Raw genomic sequence first — 20,373 nt, 5'->3', positions numbered from 1 at the left:
AGACGGGGCCCCTGTGCCCGGGCATGCGGGGTCTGCAGGTTCTCGTGTGGAGCCTGCAGGGCAGCAGGTGAGCTCAGTGCACAGCACGTGCAGGCAACACTCCAGGGCACAGACGAGAGTGGAAAGCTGCTGCAGAGACGACACAGGGCCTGGCGCGGTGTTTGAAGGCTCTGAGCCAAGCGGACGAAGCAAGGCCCTGTCCTGGGTACTTCTGTACGCGATGGAACTATAGTGGGGCCGGGGGACAGCCCAAACCCCAGGCTCCGGGGCCTGCGGGGCAGCTGGGGGCTGGGACCGTGCCACAGTCCCTTGTGCCCGTCAGGAATGCCAGAGCGGGTGTTGCAGGTTGTCTCCCAGCAGCTTCTTCAGCGTTGCCTTCGCGCATCACGGCCTCCCTGGCCTGGGCGTGCGTGGCAGGAGGGTGGGGGTGAGCGCGTCGGCCGAGCGGGGACGGCACGATGGGAGGGCTCAGAGCCCATGTCCTGGGCCGTGGCCCCCCCGGACCTGCTGGACCACCGGGGTCACCGGCAGCGGCCCCGAGGGGGCCCAGGGAAGCCCAGGTGGGCTCAGGGCTGCAGCCGCGCACACAGGCGCCTTCCCACGCACTGGTGCCGCCGCTAAGGAAGTGAACCTGGACGGCTTTTTTAAAATAGCACTTGGGGTGCTTTTCTCTCCTTTCAAAAGAGAAGAGTTCCTGCGTGAGGTGGTGAGTGGCCGGGCAGGTGGGTTTCTGCCTGAGCGGGTGGGCCGGAGGGGAAGCTGCCTGCTTTAGGCCCCTGTGAACAGGGAATGCCATCAGGGGCCGTGGGGGGCTGCAGGAGGGCGTGAAAGGGGCCTCCTCCCGGCCCGCGGTCAGCCTCGTGTTTGTCCTTCCTTTACCCTTCAGGAGCCCAAAGTGGCCCATAAAGCAGCTCAAAGAAAGCTTCCCCGCAGATGCCCGGGAGCAGAACCCTGGTCCCTGACCCGCGTCGGCCGTCCACCAGGCCTTGCTGGCCCTCAGCTCTGGAGGTGTCCGACCTCCCGTGCCCTCAGTCTAGGCAGCCGGGCTCACTGCTGACCGCTGGGCCCAGGGGCCGCTGTGGGGCTCAGCCGGATCGGCTGCTCTGCTCTGAGTGTCAGGCCCAGGGCCGCAGGGCACCTTGGGAGCGGAGGCCCCGTGTCCTCGCACTGCTCCCCATGTGCCCCCACACTGTCCCCCGTGTCCCCTCACTGCCCCAGTGCCCCACACTGCCACCACCCCCACCCCCGTGCCCCCCCGCTCTGCAGAACCCCGGCCTCTGCCCTGCCCCCGCCTGCTCACCGTCCGGGAGGGGTGGGGTCACCATCTCAGCCGCCCTCCGGGGCTCTGACCTGCTCTTGTCGGCTTGTTCAGGGAGATTTTTTTTGAAGCCAAAATCAGGTGGCAGCTTAAAAGCCCACGTGTTGTGGCACCTTTTTTTTTTTTTTTTGATAAGAAACATTTGTTGTTTTTTTAAAAACCTCTTTAACGGGGCACAATTTATACACAAGCCCGATCCAGTCTCGGCCCTCCAGCACCCCAAGCCGCGCGCTCAGCCGCCTGCAGACGGCCCCCGGCCCCCCTGCCTCCGGAGCGCCCTGTTTGGGCAGAGCCCGTGGACGGCCGTGCAGTCTGTGCCTTCCGCACAGGAACCCCGTGGCTCCCTCAGTCCCCGCTTCCCCGCACCCGCCGTCCCTCGTCACGGTGAGCACCGACGTCTCACGGTTTATTTGAAGCTTTAATTTCTCGGTAATGCTCATTGCCTTCAGGAGCGAGTCTCGCACTCTGTCCCTGGCTCTCAGCGCTCACGGCTTCGCCCAGGCTGGTGGCACCCACCCCTCGGCAGCCCCTGGGCTCAGCCCCGAAACCTTTGCTGCCACACGGGACAGGGCTGGAACTGGGGGCACCTGCCTGGGGTGTCGCTTGGTCCCTGCCCCTGGCAAGCAGCCCGTTTCCCCCAGAGGCTCCTCTCTGCAGGAGACGTGAAGACAGGGCGGGATTCCCAGACGTCCTGGGTTGGGAACAGCCAGTTGCTGTGTGCTGTTTGCTGGAAGGTTCTGTGCTCTCCAATGAGCTGGAGTATTCTCCTGCTCTCCGTGTTGCTGGAGTGTTCCTTGCTGGCAGGAGCAGTGGCACTGTGCTTGTACGGTGGCCTCGGTGGGGGCTGATGGTCACTCATCAGCCCTCTCCCCTGCGGCCCCGACCAGGGCCTCCCCCTCAGCCGGCCGTGCCAGGCGCACCAGGGCTTGAGGGGCCTCGTCCGGCTGCAGGCCCCCGAGTGCCTGCTTCTCCCCTTTGCCTGATGCGCACGGCGCCCCTGCCTGCAGGCACCGCCCTCCTCGGGGCCTCTGTAGCCCTCGGCTTGCCTGGCGCCTCCCGACAGGAGCTGGTTTCCACGGCCTCTGCCCTCGTAGACTCAGAGTGGGGGTGTCCTTCACCCCAAGCTCTCACCTCTGCTTTTGCCGCTCTGTCTTGTCTCAGGGCGTCCCCCAGTGGGGCCTCCCCTGTTCCTAGGCCCCGCACCCACCTCGACACGTTCCTAGCAGCCCCTCTTCCAGGATGGGGCTAGGGGTTCTGCTCATCACGGCCATGCCTTCCATCCGGGAGCTGTCGTAGGGGTCTGCGTGCCATTGCGTGTGGCGCTCCTTTTAGGGATTGGTGAGGATGGCACTGAGGTCTTTCCAGCACCTTCCTGAGAGGCGCCGTGCTCACAGGCCAGGGAGCAGAACTGGAGGCAGCACCGGGACGCGGGGACACGGGGCCACATGGGCTGGAGGAACCCTGGGCGGTGGGCAGCAGCAGCCCGGCCCAGCTCTCTGTTGTACACGTCTGCTCTGTCTGGAGCCTGTGGCTGGGGGCCGTGGGGCACAGCCGGAGCCTTCCTGGGACTGAGCGTTTCTGTCTCCCACAGACTCTCTGCACAAAAGCCACCATGCAGACCGTCCGGGCCGCCGACACCAACGAGGTTGTGAAGCTGGTATTCCGCGAGTCCGACAATGACCGGAAGGTGCGTGTGCACGTGTGCAGCCGCGGGGATGGGGTCTGGGGCCAGGACTAGCAGCCCACATCCCTGGTGGACATCGATCCCAGGGGGCCCAGAGGAAAAGGCACGGGGGCCACGGGCCGAGGGAGTGGCAGGATCTCAGAGGGGGCCGCGTCCAGGAGAGGCGGAGTGTCCCTCCACGCCCAGCCTGCACACACGGGGCAACACTTTGATCTTGCAGGTTATGCTCCAGCTAGAAAAGAAGCTGTTTGACTACTTCAACCAGGAAGTTTTCCGAGACAACAACGGCACTGCGGTGAGCCACTGCCGGGAGCCCTCACTGTCGGCTGTGGGCCCGGGTCCCTGGGACTGCTCATGCATGCCCCTGCCCCTGCCCGAGGTGGGCTTTGAAACCACATCTGGAGACCTGGCCTGGCTGCAGGGGGCGTGTGTGTGACCCCCGCTCATCTGCCATGCCTCGTGGCCCCGTCGACTCCTCCCCGAAGGGCCTGTGGGGTGCGTCCTGCTGCTTGTTACTGGGTGGCTGGCATCTGAGACCCCTCCAGCGGGCACGAGCCGGTGCAGAAACTCCCCCGCTCGGAGCTGCCTCAGAGGCCCAGGGCTTCGTTTGGAGTGGGGTCCCACCCGTGCACAGGGGAGATGCGTACTGCAGACCCTCGCATCCAGCAGTGGACCTACTGTGTGTGCGTGTGAGCGCGTGTAATCTGCCAGTTGACTCGCTCAGGGCGGTGCCGTTGGGAGCAGCCCTTGTGGGAGACCTGCTCCAGCACAAACCCCGGGTCCCCCTGCGAGGGGCCCGGCAGAGACAAGCATCTCGAGGTGGCTCACGCACTCTCCGGTGTTAGGTTTACGTGGACGATGGGGGCCTCCTCGATGCACGTTTCTACTACGTATTTCTCAGGCACCCAGTGGGCACTGGGCCGGGTTTAGCAGCCTCCGGGGCCTGGTTTCTGCTGCCTGCTGGTTGCCAGGACACACGTGCTTTCCCTGTGGTCTCTTTCACGAGGTCACACTCGGCTCTCGCCAGTGGGTCTGAGCTGGCAGCTGCCCACCCGTGGGGCTGGGGGTCAGGGGTCCCTGGCCTCGGCAGCTCCCCGGGCTGGCAGGAGCAGTGAGGAGAGCGGGCACTTGGCTGTGGTCCTTGGGCTGCCTCCTGCCCCATGTACACACCTGCACATGCCCACCTGTGTGTGCCCACATGCACACACACACCTGTGAATGCTCACTCGTGGTACATATGTACATACTCCCACCTACATGTGCCTACCTGTACGTACCCACGTGTGCATGCTTCCTTGTGTACATACCTGCACAAGTCCACCTGTGTGTGCCTACCTGCATACACACCTATGTGTGCTCACCTGCACACGCCCACCTGCGTACCTCTTCCTGCCTTTCTCCAAGTTGATCTCAGTGTCAAGGTGTTTCCATCTTCTTCCCTGTTCTGAGTGCGAGGGTCCCCATTTCCACCCCCGAGCCCTCCACCCCCTGGCATCTGCCCTTCCCACCCCACTGTCCAGCGTCCTGGCCTTGGCAGCCCCTCCCTGTGGGCCACGTCCTGCCCCCCTGGCACACTGTCCCCGGGGCCCCGCGGGGTGCCCTCCCCACTCGGTCCCCCACCTGGGGGCCTTGCCTCCTCCTGGGCCTGCCGCTCTGGCCTGCACCCCCATCCTGTCCGTGTCTGAGCCTCGGCCCGCCCTGCACCCCCTCGCTGTGTCCCTCCTGTACATGGGCTCCACCATGCACCAGCCGGGCGACCACTGGCAGGCCCCTCGCTGGCCTTGTCTCACACGGGTGTGTGGGGCTCATCTGACAGGGTGGGCCGGCCCTGAGTGCAAATAGAGATGCTGACAGCACCTCCCGGGGTCCCACTGATACCCCAGCACTGCAGCCTGGAACCAACCACGGGACTTCCTTGACCCGAAGCCCCAGGTCCAGCTGGTCACTGGACAGGAGCCCAGGACACCTCCTTCAGCCCTCCTGCTCCTCAGACCACACGGCCAGGACTTTCGACTGGGCAAGGCCCCCATGCACGGTCCCACGTGGCTCCTGCCGCCTCTCAGCAGGGCCGTCCTCCTGCTCGGGCTTTCTGCCCCCTGGGTTTCCTTTTGCTTCGCAGGTACCCTGGGCTTTCTCTCCCTTGCAGGGGACCCTCGGCCCGCCTGGCAGCTGCTCCTGCAGGTCTGCGTCAGGGAGGCTGGAGCGACTTAGGCCGGGTCCCCTTGCAGCCCCTCTGTCCCCAGAGAGACCACCACATCCCTGCTCTGCTGCCGCCACAGCGGGGCTTGGTCCAGGGCCTTTTCCGGGAGGAGAGAGCCGGAGGTGGGGCCACTGGGGGGAGAGGATGTGCCACAGGGGTGGGGTCCCCGAGAATGGAGACTCGGTCGGGGCTGGGCCTTAGTCCCGGTGAGCCGGGCTGGTGGCCCTGGGATCCGAGGACACAGAGCCAGGGCCCAGCACATTCTTGAAGCACGGGGAGCAAGAGGGATTTGTGCACCCCGTCATTTTTACTTCTCTCATCATTTAGACAAAGATTACGTTCTTTCCCCGGGTGTGATGGGGGCTTGTTGCCGTTGGGAGTTGTGGCCTTTCTTTCTGACTGTCCACGTGGAAAGTTTTCATGTCCTGATTTTTTCAGACAGAAGGGAATTAGTGTGAACATTCATGAGAACCTGGGGATTTCGTTCTAAGATGAGAAGCCGCAGCAGGGCTGAAGTAGAGCGGAGCTGCCGGTGGGACCTGGGGACGCCGCCCCGGTGCTGGTGCAGGAGGCAGCTCTGCGCAGGTGGCGCGGGCCCTGCCGGGCTTCGTGCCACTTCCCCCAAGCACACGGCCCACGCAGGTGCCGTCAGCGCATCCCCACCACGTGGGACACGGAAAGTGGCTGCCCCAGCACCCCCAGGCGAGAGGCAACCTCATGGTGCACCGGCACACGGCCCCATCACCATGGCAGACACCCTCCCACCAGGACGGACAGACGTGCCCCAAATCTACCGCAGCCCTCATCAACCACCGGCCTTGTACCCGGCTGACAGGAATTTAATTCAAGCTGGCTCCTGAAAATAATTATTGTATTTTAAGAGTAGTAATCATTGGTCGGGACATGATTGAGTGTGTCCGTGCCTATTGACTTTTCCTATGATTTATAGCTTTGTTCAGTCAATATTCCCATCGAAATTGTATAATTAATTATAAGTGTGGCTGTCAGGGCTCCAGGATGGAGTGCTCTGATGAGGGTTTGGAGAGATTAAATTTCCCTCAGCTGTCCCAGGGCAGGGTGTGTTTCCCCGGCCTGTGGCCGGTGGAGAGAGATGTCTGTGTGTGTTTAGCAGCCGCTCTGGCCCACAACGCATCGATTTTCTGGGCTCTTCTTTCTTCATCAGCGTGGTGTCGGCCGTGGCGGTGGAATTCGGGCCGCGGGGACAGTTCCTGGCAGATACGTATGATCAGGCAGCCGCTTCATCAGTGTCCACACAGCAGCCCCGACTTCCTCACTTTGTAATCAGGAAGAAGAAGGTTTAAGATACATGGGAAATTGGTTATCATGTTTGTGAAAAATTTCAAAGAGATACAAATGATCAGTTCAACAGAAAAGCAATGTAATTTCCAATCAGAAACATCTCACATCAGATGCCTTCTCACAGCTCTTCATCCTCGTCATTTCGCTTTGGCTGTGCCAGCGAGCAGAAGCCCCGGGCCCCAGGGCTGCCCCACGCTGGTCACAGGGAGGGTCTGCAGAGGTGGGGGCAGCGGGACGGGCAGGGGCCGTCTAGGACACGCAGCCTCGCACCCTCAGGCCTGCTGGGGTCCGGTGCCAGGTGGGGGTTAAAACGAGGCGCACTCCTCGTCTGCTGGCTTGAGGGGTCCAGGAGGGCAAAGGCCGCGTGGGGTTCTAGGTGGCCAGTGGGTCCCCAGCACAGCCGGTGCCTGTTGGCCGTAAGTCCCTCGGAGCATCTGCGCTGAGCACGGGTGAGATGCCAGCAGCGGGCAGCCAGGGCAATGCCGCCCCAGAGCGACCATTTCTCCCCTGGGGGCGTGGGGGGGCCTTGGGGGTGTGGGGCAGTGGCTGTGGACAGGCCAGTAAATGCCGAGGGTGCCCCCTGGCCTGCTCCTGCCCCCAGAGGCCCCCACCCTGCACGTCCCCCCGGGCGGCTCGACCAGGGCCTGGGGGTGGCCTTTCTTGGGGTGCCTGCAGTTGGGATAGAAGCTGGAAACCCTGCCAGGCTGACTCCTCTCCCCATGTGGGGCCTCTGGGGAGCCTGGGACAGGTGACTGGATCCCCGGGCCTCAGCCTCCCTGGGGCAGGTGCACGGGCTGTGTACGCAAGCTTGTCGGCCGGAGGCAGCGCCAGGCATGGCCGTGCCGCCTGCCATGAGGCCAAGGCTCGCCCACTGCAGCCCTTCCCAGCTGACGGGCAGAGCGGGCAGCATCTCCTCGGCAGCCCACGGGGTCCTCTCGCAGGAGCTCACACAGCAGGCCGGCCCCTCGCTTGGGTGGGTGGCGTTTCCTCTCTAAATGCCCAAGGAGAACCTGCTTCCAGAGAAAGGATCAGGGCATCCAGCGATACTGTTGTGTTTCCCAAGGGAAAGTTAGAAACAGCATTTGCATTGGCATAAAATAAGTTGCCAGGCAACTGACAATAATTAAATAGGTATCTAAGGGAGGCTCTGGATTTTTCGATCAGACTGATCTGAGGGATTGCAAGCTGGTTGTGAAGCCCGGTGTTGCCTGCGGGGCCACGGGTGTTGCGGGCAGGTGGGACGCCACACGTGTGCTCCCTCGGCGTGAGCGGGTCTCGAGGTTTGGAAGGTTCACTGCGTCTCATCAGGGCGGTAACCTAGGTTCTTCAGAGGCCAAACAGAGGAGGGAACAGGGGGTGCCTTGGGCTGTGTCCAGCGAGCACCTGCCCAGAGCCAGGCCCTGTTCTGGGCAGAGGACGGATGGCAGCCTGGCCCACGGGACGGGCAAGAAGCCGGCAGGTCTGTGGCACCGGCTTAGGGCACGAGCGCACAGGCCACGAGGGGCGCAGCGCAGGGTGGGGGGACACCGGCAGTCGGAGGAAGGACCCCAGGGACAGGCACAGCAAAGCCAGGCTGAGCCTGCGGCCAGGGAGCGAGGGACGGGGATCACCTGTGGGGTAGAGCCTGGTCATGCCTACGGCTGGGGTCAGACCAGGGTAGTCTGAGGTGAGGTTATGGTGGCCAAGGAGGCTGGGAGTGGCAGGGTCTGCTCTGGCCCCCACGAGCCTCAGAGGCATTGGCCGGACAGCATCTGACCTCAGTCAGTGGCTCTCCAGCCGTGGGTTGTTACGGCCGAGTGTGCTGCCAGCATCCATCTCAATGTACAGGCCTGGGCGGCTTCCACGGTTTAAGTATACGGAAAGGTGAGGAAGAGAACTGAGCATCTCTCCCCACACCTGAGGCCATGAAACGAAACTGTGGGGGTCAGTGCTTTCGGAGCCTGGCTCTTTGTCGACTCTTTCCCATCTCTGGATTGAAGTCTCCTGGAGGGCAGGTAGGAGCCACTGCCAAGACTACACGAGACCCACTGAAGACGAGCTCACTGTCCCAACTGCAACACACACAAGGAAACACTGACAGAGAGAACCCAGAAAACACACAGTAACTGAATCATCTGATGAAAGTATCAGTAGGAATACTTAGAATCATTAAAAACGTGAAATAAACAGAAACATAAATATCACACCATAAGAAGGAAAAGAAAGTTTTATGTGTAGAACTTCTAGAAATGCAGTCATTGAAATACAAGTCTCGATGGATGAACTGGCAGAGTAGACACCATTGAAGAGAAGATTTGTGAACTGGACGACACGTTGAGGAATAACCCAGAACACAGCACAGAAACTTAAAGACGTAGCAGAACGTGAAGAGGCGGCCCAGGGCAGGAGGGCAGAACCAGAAGGTCCAGCACACGTCCAGCAGGAGTAGCGAAGAGGCCTGTTTGCACAGTGAGCACCTGAGTGTTTTCCAGTTCTCCTGAAAGATGTAAGTCCCCAGGAAGTACAGCTGAGAAAAGATTTTAAAAGGAACCTGAGAAAAATTTCAGATTAACATACGAGAATGAAACTGGCACCTGGTGTCTGGAAGCAATAAATGAAGCCAGGAGATGATGAATTTGTTCGAATAGCTAAGAGACATCGTTGCCAACTTAAAATTCTGTGACCAGCCAGGTCATCCTTCAGGGCCGCCGGCTGGGATGGAGGGAGCTGACCCCAATCGCAGACGCTCACAGAGAGACCATGGAGACGAGCGGCTCGCTGTGCGTCAGCAGAAGGAGTGAGAGGAGGGAGGAACGGGAACATGTGTGCAAAGTTTGCAAACGTGCAGTAACGCGAGGCCCTCCCAGTGGGTGCGCGGCTGTGCAGTGATGACAGAAACACACGGCTGGGATCAGACCGTCAGGCCAGCGTCCATGACCTCTGGGGCAGGAGGCAGTCGAGCAGGACCGGGGATCTGCTGTGTCCGTGACACGGGTATTTCTTCTCAACACATCCGAGGGACATCTGGGAAACGTCAGGAGACTTGGTAACTCCGGGCGGGAGAAACGCAGCCCTCTTCCTGCATCTTCTTCCCTGAATGTTCCATGTGGGGTCACAACTAAAGAAAGCTGCGGCCAGCGTGTTGGTGGAGCCCCTTTTTGGAGTCTCCTTGCCAGCCCTTTTGGGAAAGGCCGTCTGAGCTTCCGAGCACATGGACCGGCTGGCGGCCTGGAGCAGGCCCCTCGTTCGCTCCCCTTCGTGGTGACCGCAGTGCTCGGGCCAGAGCCAGGGGCACCCTCCTGCCCACCAGCCATCTTGGTGCCACCATTGCGAGGGCCCTCGCCCAGGTCTGGCACGTCCCCCAGGCCCCCTTCTCTCAGCACCTGGGAGGCCAGAGCGGCCGCGTCGGCAAGAGGACCCCCATCCGTCTGTGATCTGGGAAGGCCACGAATTCAAGCTTCAAGGTATCTGCATGGTACAGATTTGTAGGCTTGTCTGTGTGTGCCTGTGTTTCTGTATAACTTGTGTATTTTAAACACAAGACACCTAGTGCACACATATTTTGGCGCAAGTCTATATATGTGAACATGGCGCGAGTGCAAGCATGTATGTCCCCAAGACCCCCGTGCACACGTTCGCCTGCGCACACACATGCAGGTGCAGGACTGGCTCAGGTCCCGTGTGTGCGTGGCAGCCGTGAGGGTGGCGCCCTCTTCATCCCAACCCCTGGGGGACTGATCCAGGAACCTTCTGGAAGCTCATTGGCCCTGGATTCTCCCTTGAAATGGAGATAGGGACTTTTCTGGGTGCAGCTTGGGGTCTTGAAAGCCAGGCGGGTGAGCCCCTGGCTCAGCACTTGTCCCAGCTGGATGTTGGGGACAGCACAGAACGGGCCACGATTGCAGTGGACATTCCCACGGTGCTCCCCCCAGCAGGTGGACAAGCCTCCTCGGGCCACCGCAGGCTCCCGTGACCTGCCCCTCCCAGCATCCAGGGTTGGCAGAAATGTGAGAGGGACGTCGGAGCAGGCTGGTGAGCTCGCCCTGGGCTCGCCGAGGCCGCAGCCCACGAGCACCAGGCACCCCGTCCGATGGGACTTTTATTTTTGTTTTCCTTTGACCTAACTGGTGGCTGGGCAGGGGGCAGCCGGGTGGGGCCTTGGAGGTCGCCACGTGCAGGGGCCCGGCAGTGGGGGGTGGGAGTCTGGCGGGGGGCGGGGCAGCAGAGGGTGGGCACGCGGCCCTCGAGGTGGCTGTGACGAGGAGGGCCCCTCGGTGCCCATGTCGTGGATGTGTGCGAGGCCGCTCGTTGTCCGTTTCAGGGATGATGGATGGGGGGGGGCAGGCGGCCCCACCCTGTCTTGGGAAAACTGCGAGGCCGCCCCGAGCTCAGCTGTGCTCTGGCCATGATTGCTGAGCGGTGGCAGCGTGGAGTGTCCCCGGGTGCACCGGGGGGGGCTCGTCGGAGCCCAGTGGCCACGGCCCAGTGGGGCCCTCCCTCCCTGGGGCTCGGTGGCTGGCAGGGACGCCCACAGAACCCGGGGTGGGCGAGGCCACCCGACTGCAGTGGCTCCACCCAGGCCTGCTGCGGGAACCACGTGGGGCGGCCGTGTGAGCTGCTGCGGGGCCTCCACTGTGTCTCCTCTGTCCCCTCAGACCTCGGGCAGGGCTGGAGCTGGGGCCCTTCTGAGGAGCTCGCGAGGGGGCCACGGGCACTCGGATGCTGCGAGTGGCCCGGGGCAGCCGGACCGGCTACAGGAGGCCCCTGGTGTGATTTAACGGCCTCACGGGGCGGCTCGCGCGCAGAGCAGGCCCCACGCGTGCGTCTCTTGACAAGAGCTGCCTGGTAGCAGTGTCCGCACACAGCCTTGGTGACTGAAAACCAGTGTGTCCTCAGGGGCTTTAGGAAGGGCATGTGGATCTTTCCAGAGGCAGGACAAGGGTCTCTGCAGAGCGGCCCGGGTGGGGGCCCGTTCGGGGTGGGGTTCATACTGTGTGATCCGTGCTCCCCGTCTGTGGGTGGCCCATGCCCCCGCGAGGGGCACCCCCGCCTGACTTCTCCTCCTTTCCTCAGCTCTTAGAGTTCGACAAGGAGCTGTCTGTCTTTAAGGACAGGTTGTACGAACTGGACATCTCGTTCCCTCCCAGGTAAGGAATATCCTGCTTGCTGGACAAACCAGGTAACGCTCCACCTTCCTTCCTCCCCGTGTGTGTGCCGCATGTGCACGTGCGTGTGCAGACAGCACATCCCCCTGTCCTTTCGACCACTAGGAAAAGGCAACCAGTTGGGAATAATAAGTAATTCTGTTTTCCCATTATGTGAAATATGGCATTACCAGCTGTGCATCCCAGGGCCCCGCAGCGGCGTCCGTGTGTTCTGGATCTTTGTAGGAAGCTGGAACCCGCTACAGTGTGCCCTCTGGGGTTGGGGCTTTCGATGTTGTCTGTTCTGTTATTCTCAGGTGCGTGAGCCTTCGCTGTGTCTCACCCTGACTTTGGTAGAGTCTTGAAACCTGCACCAGTAAGGGCAGCGTTCCCTCCTGCGCAGCCAGGGATGTGGCTCCAGACACCCCTCGGGGTCTCGGGGGGCGGAGTGGAGACAAGGCTGCGTGACCAGAGGCCCCACCCAGCTCGGACCCTCGAGGCTGGGCCTGCATCCCCGAGGGGCGGCCGTGGCAGAGGGGCAGCCTGAGCACCCGTCCCGGGGCCCGGGCCTCGAGGGCCGGCTCCCACCCCACCCAACCCCGCTCTCTCCTTTTCCAGATCCCAAGTAGAAATCCTTGCATCCTGGCCAAAAATGCACTCTGGGCACGTTCAGGGAATTTCCTCAGTTCAGCCTGGGACCCACAGCTGCTAGTGGCAGCTCGTGCTGTCCTCCTGCATCCTGTCCAGCCTGCTGGCACCTCAGCCTCATCTGATGGCGGGTGGTTGTGCCCAGAGCGTGCCGGGACTACCCCTCTTTGGTCCCCTTACATTTTTAGAGCCGTGTGTGTGGGCTCAGCTGTGCGCTGTGTGGGAAGCTGTTCCAAACCGTGGAAAGGGTGGGAGCAAAAGCGTGGCTAGGAAACAGGGTGAGGGTCAGAAATTGGCAGCAGGAGAGTTTGGGTCTTAGCCAGAGATTTTCTGACTGTGCAGTAAAATAGCTCTCAGGTGTGTTCAAGAGTGTATGTGCATCAGTGCGGTTTTGTGTGTGTGTGCAGGATGTTTGTGCAAGGGTTTTGAACCCACACGCATGCCTTGTGTTAGGTATGGTCATGTGTGTGCAAGGGATATTAATCTCTGGGCACACGTGTGGTACGTGTGTCACTTGCATGGGTGTACTGGGCACAGGTGAGAAGGCGGTGTGTGTACACACGGTACGTGCAGGGGCTGGGTCTGTGTGGGCAAGATGTGTGTGAACAGCTGTATAAACTCAAGTACATACGTGTGTGTCTGCGTGTGTGTTCTGCATGAGTTTGCGTGCATGTGCAGCATACGGGTCTGCACTGTATGGTGTGGGGTGCACGTGTGTGTGTGTGTGCAGGTTGTGTGCACACAGAGCTGTGTGCGTTTATACAGTGTGTGTACGTATCGTGGGGTCGGGTACACATGTACCTGTACGTAGGTGTCATTCGTGCGTGTGCCTATCTGCATTGCAGGGACGTGTGCACAGCATGTGTGTAGGGGGTACACGTGTGAATGGGCACGTGTGCAGGGTTTGTCTTGTGTGAGCGTGAATTGCACAAGTGTATACATGTGTGTGCGTGGCTGCTGTGCAGTTTGTGTATAACCTAAGTTCATGCATGTGCGTGTGCACACGTGTGTGGGGGGTGTCTACATGTGTGCATTGAATGAGTGTGCACGTGCAGGCAGGGTGTGCAGGGCACGTCTTTGTGTGTGTTGAGTGGGTGCATGTGTGTGCCCAGTGCTCCTACCCACCCCACTGGCCCCATGTCCTGAGGCAGCTGAACCCCCAGGTGTGCACCACGGCACGGCCACGCGCGGCAGGGGCCCTGTCCAGGCAGGGTCCTGGGCTCCCTCCAGTCCTGTCCCCAGGTCTCGTGGGCAGACAGGGAGGTGCCGTCAGCGGCTGCCCACACCAGGCCTCCAGGGGCTTGGGCTGGACTGGCCGCTGGCAGCCCAGCATCTTCACACCCTGCCCAGACCTCAGCCGCGACACTCACAGCTTCGTTCTCTGGGGTGGGGCGTCTTATTCCCCCTGGGCCCTGCTGCCTGGTGGTCCCAGGCCTGTGACAAGTCACTGAGACCTGGGAGCCCCTGTCTGCAGGACAGGCCAGCAACCCCGGGGGACAGCGCATGTCGTGAGCTCAAAGGCTGGGCCCCGTTCACCTGCAGCCCTGTGCATGCTGGGCAGGGGCCCTGAGGAGGGCTTGGAGCTCCTGGAATGACCTGGGCGAGGTGCTGGCCGGACCTCTGGATGCCCAGAATACGGGGCTGTGAGGAGGGGTCTGTGGTGGCCCCAGCCAGGCCACCTCCTTTCCATAACCCTCAGAACCCACCTAATCCTACTAACTTTCATTTCATAAAGATGGCTTTTCGCTTACCAAGCCATTCCCATAGCGGCCGGGGGTCAGGACAAAGTCTCCCTTGGGACTCAGACTCTGTTTAATTCTGGGTTTTTCTGAAGCTCCCACCTGCAGAGCCTGAGCTCGTCCTCCCCTCCTGGCACTTCTGGCGGGGAGGCCTGGGGGCAGCGGGGGGGCCACCCACCAGCCGTGCGCGCAGCAACGGGCCGGGGCCAGGGCAGAGGCGAGCCAGCGTGGCGCCCGGATCTCTGGGAGTCGGGCTGTGTTTGCGCCGGGCAGCGCCTGTGAGCAGAGCGGAGAGGAGGCCTGGGCATCTGCTCTTTGGGCTGCTTCCGATTCTCAGCCTCGAGAGCGTTGGCCCTGTCACCGGTGACCACGTGCGGGCAGACCATGGTGGAGGGGTCAGTGCGTATCCGGGGCTCTCGTGGAACCCCTCCCCGCGTGCCACAGTGGCGTCTCGGCAGCATCGCACGGTGGACTCTGTCCCTCTGGAGTGGTCGCCGCCGGTGGCTGGGGGGGCCCTGGTGGCTGGAGCCTGGTGAAGGCCTTGTGCTCCCCCTGCCGCGCTGCGGGGCGTCCCCACGTGCTCCCAGCCCGGGCCTGGTGCAGCCGCTCCCCGGCGGCCGTCTCCGGAGAATTCTGTCGGCGTTCGGGCCTCGTCATGGGGGTGGCCGGGCTGGTCCCGCCGTGGGGACAGGCGGCTGTTGCTGTGCTCCGTGGACTGCGCTCGGCTCCTCGCAGGGACTTGGCTGGAAAAGGAGCTGGTGTTGCAGGCCCTCAGCGAGCCTTCGGTTCTTGTTCTCCATGAGGGCACGGTCGCCCTAGAGCACCCTCCCCAGGGGTGACGACCCGGGAGGCCGTGGGCAGACACAGGCGCGGTGGGGTGGCAACGTGGCACCGAGGGAGGGAGCGTCTTGGCACTGCTGTGGACGCGGTGCTCACCTGGTGACACCCTCGGGGCCTCGGGGACCCCAGGGAGCGGCTCATCACCCTCCAGGGACTGGCCTAAAACGAACAGCCATGCCCCCAAAGTGGGGTGCCTCCACACACGTGCCCACGGCTCCGGGGAGGAGGCGAGAGACTCGCTGCCAGGGCATGCAGCCAGGCGAGCGGAAACGCAGGCCCCGTTCATATGCAGTTTAACGCGGCAAAGCTTCTTGCTGGGGCCAGAACCCCAGACATCGCCTTTGGAGGCCGTGGCTGGGCAGGGCCTGGGGGTCCGGGGTGAGCATCACCGAGCGGGCCCCTTGCCGCGCTGGGAGGCTCACGGAGGTGGTGGGCACCCCACATCCACCCACCAGACGGAGCCGGGCGTGGAGAGCTGCGCCATCACAGATGGGCTAATGCTCCGCAGGGAAGTGGTTTTCCCCTGAGCAGACTGATTACAGAGCAAGATCGAGTTTTAGCTGCTGAAGACGAAAATAAAGATAACACAGGGACAGACCGTGCGAAACAAATCCAGCCAAAGGAGGCTGTCTCTCGGTATGTCTGTTGTAAATTCAAGGATTGGAAGGCTCCTTGCAACCTTTTTTGTGGGCCATGAAGCCCCTTATGGTTTCATAGCTGTAATAATCATTTATAAATAACATCCATAGTAATCCCCAGTTACAAATGCACATAACTGCAAAACTAGTACAGTAAGGATGGGCCCTGCCTTTCTACTTGCTAAATCTGGATGCTGGGGCAGGGGAGAGAGCACTGCCTGTCCGGCTGGCCCTGGCAGAGACCCCGTGACCCCGGCTAGGCCCCAGCACCCCGGTTGGGCCCCTGCGCCCCGCTGGGCACGGCCCACATGAACCCCCAGAATGGCCGAGCCACCCCCCTTGCTGGGAGGCGTCTGCCCCTCGGGCACCAGGCCACACCCGGCCACAGAAGCGGCCAGAGAACGAAAAGAATGACGTTTTGTTGCCACAGTCATTGGTTTTCAGTTCTGTAGCTGTGATTTTTGTTCTATCTCTTTTCTTTTTTTTTGTCGAGAAGTTAAATAACTGGTGTTTTTAAAGCCACCTATTTGAACTGGACTTTGTTTTACTGTGATTTCAGGTCCGTACCCACAAACATGTAATTTGTAAAAAACTTTTATAGTAACATAAGTGTTGTTTTACGGTAACGCTCACTGCGACGGACGCATGTCAAGGTGGTTTTCCTCCGTGACCCACCGAGCTGTCCTCGATGCCCGGGAGCCCTGAGGTGGCCGTGTTCTGGGCACGGGAGCAGCACTGTCATCCGAGAGCAGCTCGTGTTCCCACCGGCTCATGGTGACAGGGAAGGCGGCTGGGCCAGGACCACAGCCAAGCGCCCCCCACCCAACCTCGCGGCCCCCCAGTGCACAAACACAGCCCCCCGCAATGGGGGCCCTGGCGACACTGGCTGCCGGACACACTGGGGCTCGAATCCTAAATCTGTGCCTGGCCGGCAGGCAGCTCCCAGCAAAAGTGGCCACGGGGCTGGGGAGGACCCAAAGCAGGAGAGGAGGGTGCGCGGCCGGCGGGCACAGGCGGGCAGCTGTCATTGCCATTGGCATCGGTTATGGCAACTGCCCCTGGGCCACCTCCCGAGACCCAGCCCACCGCCATCTCCCAGAGAAGCGTGTCCACAGAAGCACCTGCTGCTCGCACCCCCGTGGGGCCCCTGTTGGGTGGTGCGCGGCTGCACAGCCCCCCAGCTCCTGTCCCTGTGGGGGCACCATCCATTCTCCTCCTTCCCAGGGAGCAGTTTGGACCTGCTCCTTGCCTGGGCCTGTGAGTGGCCGGGCCTTCTCCAGATGTCGGGGAGCCTTGGGGCAGCTCCCCGGGCTCTGGAGGCCGTCACCCCAGCCAGGACAGCCCACGTCAGCAGCTCCTTGTTTCTGTGGCATCGCCTGTCGACACCCGCCCCAGCCAGCCTCTGCAGAAAGGCTCTCTCCCCTGAGCTCACCAGGGAGGACATGCACAGGAAAGCCGCATGCCCCTGGCCGCCCCTGGCGCCTCTGTCTTCCTCATGAGCAAAGCAGACTGTGCCCAAGCCCCACAGGGCAGCTGCCAGATGAAATGCAGCCGAGCCCTGCCCGGGGAGCCAGCCTTCCAGACTCAGGAAAGCATTCGCCTGGCTTGGAAGGGAGAGGGGCGTGCAGGGAGCCCTCCCCCCACCTCTGCCCCTTGGCCACCCAGCTCTGACCTCCAGAGAATCCCTGTCACCCGGTGCTCACCTGTTCCTCCAGGTATACTTTGTGCATGTACACGCAGATCTGAACGTGCTCTTTTTGTTTAAATCATGACCATTTTTAAACACACAGGAAGATGGCACGGAGTGTGTGCTGACAAATCAAATGCCCAGACCCTGGCTCTCCTTGTCTGGGACAGGGACAGGGGCCCTCCACTGAGCAGTGGTTCAAAGGGAGGGATTGGTGATTAATGGACAGATGCATATCTGGGTGGATGTGTGGATGGATGAATGGGCGGATGGATGGGAAGAAGGATGGGTGGGGGTGTAGGTGGATGGATGGAAGGATGGGTGAACAAATGGGAATAAAGATGGGTGGGTCAGGGGTAGGTGGATTGGGGGATGGATGGGTGGATGGATGGACGGATAGATGAAGTGTGGATAGGTGGAGGACAATTGGATGGATGGATAGATGATGTGTGGATGGATGGATGGATGGGTGGAAGGTAGATGGCTGGGTGGGTGGGTGGAGAGTAGATGGATGGATGAATGGGTGGATGGATGGATGAGTCGATGGATGGGTGGAGGGTAGATGGGTGGATGGATGGATGGATGGACAGATGATGTGTGGATGGATGGATGGATGGGTTGGTGGGTGGAGGGTAAAGGGATGGGTAGATGGATGGATAATTGGTAGATGGATAAATGGATGGATGGATGGATGATGAATGGATGGATGGATGGGTGAGTGGGTGGATGGATGAACGGACAGATGATGTGTGGATGGATGGATGGGTTGGTGGGTGGAGGGTAAAGGGATGGGTAGATGGATGGATAATTGGTGGATGGTAAATGGATGGATGGATGGATGATGGATGGATGGATGGGTGAGTGGGTGGATGGATGGATGGACAGATGATGTGTGGATGGATGGATTGATGGAGGATAGATGGGTGGGTGGGTGGGTAGAGGTTAGATGGATGGATGGATAGATGGGTGGGTCAATGGATGGGTGGATCAATGCACCAATCAGCTGATGAACTGACTCACCCAGCGAGTATCTCCCGACATCTCCTGGGAGCCCTGCCCACCCTCATCCCTGACCTCCCCTTGCTCTGGCTAGAGGGGCTGCCCAGCACTGTCTGCTCTGGGGACTTGGAGAAGCGTGCGCCAATGTCCAGGCCTGGCGGAGCTGTGCTGGGGGCTGTGCAGCCCGCGGGTCCTGCCGCATGGAGCAGCCCTCGACTGCCCTGGGTCAGAAAGCGGGCATTGTGTCCTGGCTTCTGGCTGGGGGTTGAACTTCATTTCTTAGGATGCACCGGGGGAGAGCTGGGAGACGCCTTGTTTCAGACGTGTGGGGCGAGGGTGGGCCTCAGCTCAGCTCTCCCCTTTCCTGGAAAGGATTTGGAGAGACACTTAATACTCTGGATTCTTTAAAAGCCCTGTGTGGGGGGAAGTGGGAAAGCCCGCGGTTCTTGTTGTTAACCGTTTCTGCGAGAGAGGGTTGAGACGTCAGCAGAAATACACCGGGAGTCACCCAGCATTTTTGAAGTGACGGGGGCAGTGGGGGTGACCTCAGCCTGTGGTGCAATCCAGAGGGTGGCGAGGGGGCTGGAAGTGGGAGCCCCAGCCAAGCCACGGACGAGAACAGGGGAGCGCCCGAGGCCCAGGAATCGACAGCTGCCCCTGCCCACCCTGCCCGGCAGCACAATGCCAGGACCAACGGCGACACCAGACAGCTCCTTCCTCCAGCAAAGGCCACTGGGGACTCACAGCAGCTGGGGCGCCACCTGGCACGTGGGGATCCCCCCAAAGATGCACATTAGGATTTTACAGGGAAAACACCTGGACTCCATTGGAGGCCACGGAGAAGGGGTGGGTGAGCAGAGAGGCTCCTCGGTGGGTGAGACGGAGCTCAGCCTGCTGCGATTTGGTCAGCGTCACTGACTCGCCACAGCCCCAGCAAGCGCCACTTCAGACAGGACGGTCCAGATGTCCCCTTGGGAGGGGTGTCCACGGGGGCAGGCGGATGGAGGGGGGTGCCAGCCTGTGGCTTTGGGAGGAAGTATCCTGGGCTGCGGGGTAGCTGGTGCAGAGCTGTAGGGGCAGACTGTGCAGAATGTTCCAGAAACAGCAGTCAGGGCTGCTGGGCAGGAGGTGCATGTGGGAGCCAAGGCCGGGAAGTGTGTTCAGCTGCCCGGGGCCGTGTCCTCAGCTCTGAGCTGCACCAGTGGCTTCTGCCCGAGGCCCCAGGCAGCGTCGGGGGGAATCACCGGAGAGGGTGCCCTGGCTGCGCCAGCCACCACTGGCTCCCTCAGGCCCCTCGGGCCGCTGCTGTGTGGTCTGACCAAGGGGTGGGCTGCAGGGCTGCACGCCCCCCTTTCACAGCCCCCTTTGGCTGTGTCTTTCCGCACGTGTGAGATCTCGTCACAGCAGCACGTTCAAAGCAGGTAGTGGTATTCGTGTCCAGGCCGCTGTCCCAGGTGACGTGCCTTTCGGGGTCACGCTGGGTCCCTGCGTCTGGGCTGAGAGCCTGTGCGAGGCGCTTGGAAGACCCATTGGGAAGGCTCCCTGCAGGCCACCCGCACGCCCCAGGAGGCGGTGCCCGCTGTGCCCCCAACCGTGCTGCTCTAGGCCCTGGTGCCATTTTCTCCCCTTGTGGGTTTTCACCGCACTCGAGACTGTGTCCAAAAGTGAAACCAAAGACAAAGCATAATAGGTGTCTCTATAAAGGAACGGTTTATCTGGATGTGGGACGCTAGAGTTAAGATGCACGTGAGACCTAAAAACTGTGGCCTTGACTTCGTACCCGGGAGCCCTGTGTGCCCCTCACCTGGCGGCGTTTGCCGTGGCGCGGGGAGGGGCTGGCGCCTCAGGTCTGCACCGGGGCCCCGGGGGCTGACCCTGCCCCGTGTCTCCCCAGCTACCCGTACAGCGAGGACGCGAGCCAGGGCCACCAGTACATGAACACCCGGTGTCCGGCCTGGTGCGACCGCATCCTCATGTCGCCGTCTGCCAAGGAGCTGCTCCTGAGGGTGAGTTGGGGGCCCTCCCGGGCCGGGGCTGAGCCCGGAGCTGCCCCCGAGGCGCTGAGGTCAGGTCTCACCCCGTCCAGCTGACGCTGAAGCTGGGGGCCAGCGGCGGGTCACTCGTGAGCACCACTTGGACTCGAGGGCCCCAGGGCCACAGGCTGTGCACAGACCCAG

The 20,373-nt window shown here is 61.6% G+C and overlaps 1 protein-coding gene across 1 annotated transcript in view; it reads left to right on the top strand.

The window, feature by feature from the left end:
• The window catches only part of INPP5A (inositol polyphosphate-5-phosphatase A), a 203,136-nt gene that overhangs the window by 179,990 nt on the left and 2,773 nt on the right, over positions 1-20,373 (top strand). Inside the window, 4 exon segments of the mRNA XM_037804264.1 lie at positions 2,910-3,005; positions 3,223-3,297; positions 11,575-11,648; positions 20,091-20,202. Of these exon segments, the coding sequence (XP_037660192.1) occupies positions 2,910-3,005; positions 3,223-3,297; positions 11,575-11,648; positions 20,091-20,202 (357 nt within the window).

The sequence above is a fragment of the Choloepus didactylus genome, chromosome 15, assembly GCF_015220235.1.
Source record: "Choloepus didactylus isolate mChoDid1 chromosome 15, mChoDid1.pri, whole genome shotgun sequence".
Classification (NCBI taxonomy): Eukaryota; Metazoa; Chordata; class Mammalia; order Pilosa; family Megalonychidae; genus Choloepus; species Choloepus didactylus.
This window is presented reverse-complemented; position numbering and strand designations above follow the sequence as displayed.